At 35.5% G+C, this 3,341-nt stretch overlaps 1 protein-coding gene across 1 annotated transcript; it reads right to left on the bottom strand.

Annotated features, from left to right (window-relative positions):
- Positions 1-2,151: 2,151 nt before the first annotated feature.
- LOC145803880 (uncharacterized) lies at positions 2,152-2,798 on the bottom strand. Its single transcript, XM_082897263.1, has 2 exons — positions 2,773-2,798; positions 2,152-2,515 (listed from the first exon to the last, which is right to left on the bottom strand). The coding sequence occupies exons 1-2, from the start codon at positions 2,796-2,798 to the stop codon at positions 2,152-2,154; spliced, it is 390 nt and encodes a 129-aa protein (XP_082753389.1).
- Positions 2,799-3,341: the final 543 nt, after the last annotated feature.

The following is a 3,341-nucleotide window of genomic DNA, read 5'->3' as shown; positions in this document are numbered from 1 at the left end:
CTTGGTAATATAAATTTGATAATAACGTAGAAGGGATACTTTGAGGATTACATAAAGCGGAGACTGAAGGTTGGCGTAGTTGAAACGCATGATTTGCTGAAGGAACTTTTAGTGGTTGATTATTGTCCGCAACAAAAAGCAAACTCGTAAGTGTGGGTTACGTTTGTTTGCAACGTATGTCATTCATGTTTCCATACATTGCACGTGGTCTGTTTTGATGTTGTTACTACTGTCGTAAATATTTCTAATAGGGCTGATTGTGGAATTATAGTATGCTTCATTATGAAGTAACTTGTGCGTCACCTAAATGTGGACAAGTCAATAGGAGGAGAGAGCTACAAAACGATGCGAGCCGGTATGGTGAAGTCATTTGTGAATGACTAGAAAAGGTCATTTGTTGCTGCCAAATGACAATTGAAACAATCTTCCAATGGTGATAGATGGGTGCATCATTGTTTTTTTTGGTATAATTTCATGGTTAATTAGTTTTCGAATGGTATAGCATGTTTGACATTAAACAAATTTTGGATGTTTTGGATGTTTTTGGTTGCATTGACATTATAGATTGAGGATTCGTACATTTTGTTTTGGAAATATATTACAATGGTTCATTCATTATTTTTTGTATGCACTTGGTTTTGGTAATATGGCTTTATGTATCATTCAGTAATGTCAGTAGGAATGTTGGGTGACTAAATGTGAATGTGGTTGTATAAATGTGAATATATATGTTAATGTGATTGTGAATGCGAATGTCAAAAATGATCTTGGTTGTTCATCTCTAATACCCAGATTGTGATTGTAAATGTATGACAGTGTTTGGTACTTGTCTTAGGGGGTTGGAAAATACAAATGTGAATGTGGTTGTGTAAATATAAATGTAAATGTTACTGTGATTGTGAATGTGAATATAAGAACGGATCTTGGTTGTCCATCTCTAATATCCAGATTGTGATTGTGAATGTATGACAGTGTTTGGTACTTGTCTTAGGGAGTTGGAAAATGCAAATGTAAATGTGGTTGTGTAAATGTTAATGCAAATGTTAATTTGATTGTGAATGTGAATATGAATGTCAGAAGGGATCTTGGTTGTCCGTCTCTAATACACAGATTGTGATTGTCAATGTATAACAGTGTTTGGTACTTGTCATAGGGAGTTGGAAAATGCAACTAAAAAGATTGAGGATTGATAATATGCCATTTGTTGTTTACGTTGCTAAAATTGTTGCTTTGGACATTCACGTTACATGTCGATGGTGGATTGTTGTAACAAAATTTGACTTCCCATGTATACTTTAAAGATTATGAAGGTGAATGTATTGGAGTGTTTACTACTTGTCACAAGATGTTGAGGGCGGTGGGTTTTGTTAGATAGATGTGGTTCAATTTTTATTTACCAAATGTCACGTTGTCTGTAGATGCCTCACATTTTGAAATTGTCATTCACTCAGTATATATGTTGGCTTATTAACGTTAGAGATGTGCTTTGTCAATTTAATCTCTCAAGAATATGTTGTAATTTAAGATTGATGAACTGGTTGTAGGATAACCTGTGTCACACTGACAGAATAATACCAATGTGACCTAGCTTCAAAAAATATGGATTCTCACATACAAGGCCATCGTGCAATGCATTACCCAAACGTGTTTTGCTGGTTTGAAACATATAGTTGCATGAACAAATAAATAAATATATAAACCTAACATATGAATGAAAGCAGTGTGAAGGAAAAAACTAGCTGAATAATGACTTATAAATAATGTGTTCACTCATTAAAATTTGTCATCATTTTGTGTCGCTACATTCTACTACGATAATACGATGTTGCTATTCAAAAGTGATTATAAAACTTGCCCTCTAAGTATCTATTACTAAATTGGTTCTTTACATGTCTTTCGGTTGTGGTTGCCCATGCGGCCACATCGACCGCACCTTATCTGACTTAGTTTCTCTCCCCGATATGGTATCCGATTCTTCTTCGATCACCCTGGAGGACGTTTAACTGCTAGTGGATATATGATGAAGTCATCTTCCGAGAATGAGGGTTTGTCAACTGTTGGTATTGACTGAATGTATCCGGAATAAGTTGCTTTGTATTGATCAACGGTGAAAAATTATTCAACACATGTACTAAAATCCCTTCCACTATTCTATATTGCAACCACCGCATGTGCACATGGAAATCCATTCAATTGCCACTGGAAACATGAACATGAACGCTTACCAATGTTTACCAACACCATTGGAAATGAATGGACCTCGTATATGTCTTCATTTGCCTGGCTAACAATCCATGTGCAACCATTAGAGTACGCCTCCTTAACACGACTTTCCATTTTTGAACAAAGTAACCCATTCCAATTAGTAGCCAATAATTTACGCTCAGCCCTCATAGTCATTATCTGATTTCTGATTGTATCAATTAACCTAGTGATTGGATAATTACGGGCATCAAGTATCCATTTATTAAACAATTCTGCAACATTCGAGGTCATCTCCTCATACCGTTTGCCCCTGTTGATATTTTGAAAACATAATGAAAATATTATCACATGTAAATATCGTACAAACCTGAAATACGCATTGGCCTAATGGTTCGATGGCATATCTTCCAAGAAATTATTTATTCCAGATCGTCCTGATCCTTTTAGCATGGTCAAATGGTGCTAAAACGAAGCCTCAGTTGGAGCATATGCACATTCACACAACTTGGCCATTAAACCAAAATGGACACAATTGTTAACCCATCGTAATTTGTCCCTCAAACTTGCCTGGAGATGTTGTAAGCAGTACGCATGGTATGCAGATGGGAATACAGTAGGCAAGGATTCGAGCAACCCAGCATTACGATCAAATATGAAAGTTAATGTGCAAGCACTACTGGCAACGTTTGTCAGGTGCTGTAAAAACCAAGTCCAATTTGCAGTCGTTTCAGAGTCAACAATAGCAAAAGCTAATAGGAATAAACCTAGCAGATTTGACAAGTTTTATGTTAGATGTGTAATATTTTTAACAAAGTTTACATTCACATTAACAATTGTTCACAATTCAAATCGCACCATAGACAATGATATGAAAATAATATTAAATTGGAAACAATCTTACCACTAGGGATCCCCCACTGCTATAGTGGATTAATAAAAAATGTTTAGCCGTAATGTGATGCGTTACTATATGGAATTTTGAAGTAATCATCATAAGACATGTACCTTTGTCACCATTTTTCCCCATCACTGCAAGCAAATTGCCTTTAAATCTCCCTTTCAAAAAAGTGCCATCAAGAAACAATAATTGGCGAATATGGTTGAATCCGTCAATGCAAGATTTGAATAATATGAAA

The sequence above is a fragment of the Camellia sinensis genome, chromosome 12 (genome assembly GCF_055761805.1).
Source record: "Camellia sinensis isolate YWXY chromosome 12, ASM5576180v1, whole genome shotgun sequence".
NCBI classification, from domain to species: domain Eukaryota; kingdom Viridiplantae; phylum Streptophyta; class Magnoliopsida; order Ericales; family Theaceae; genus Camellia; species Camellia sinensis.
This window is presented reverse-complemented; position numbering and strand designations above follow the sequence as displayed.

Coding starts and splice junctions, on each gene's coding strand:
- LOC145803880 (XM_082897263.1), bottom strand. CDS start 2,798: ATGCGTACTGCTTACAACATCTCCAG. Junction 2,516..2,772: donor ACTGCTTACAACATCTCCAG/GCAAGTTTGAGG, acceptor AAATATCAACAG/GGGCAAACGGTATGAGGAGA.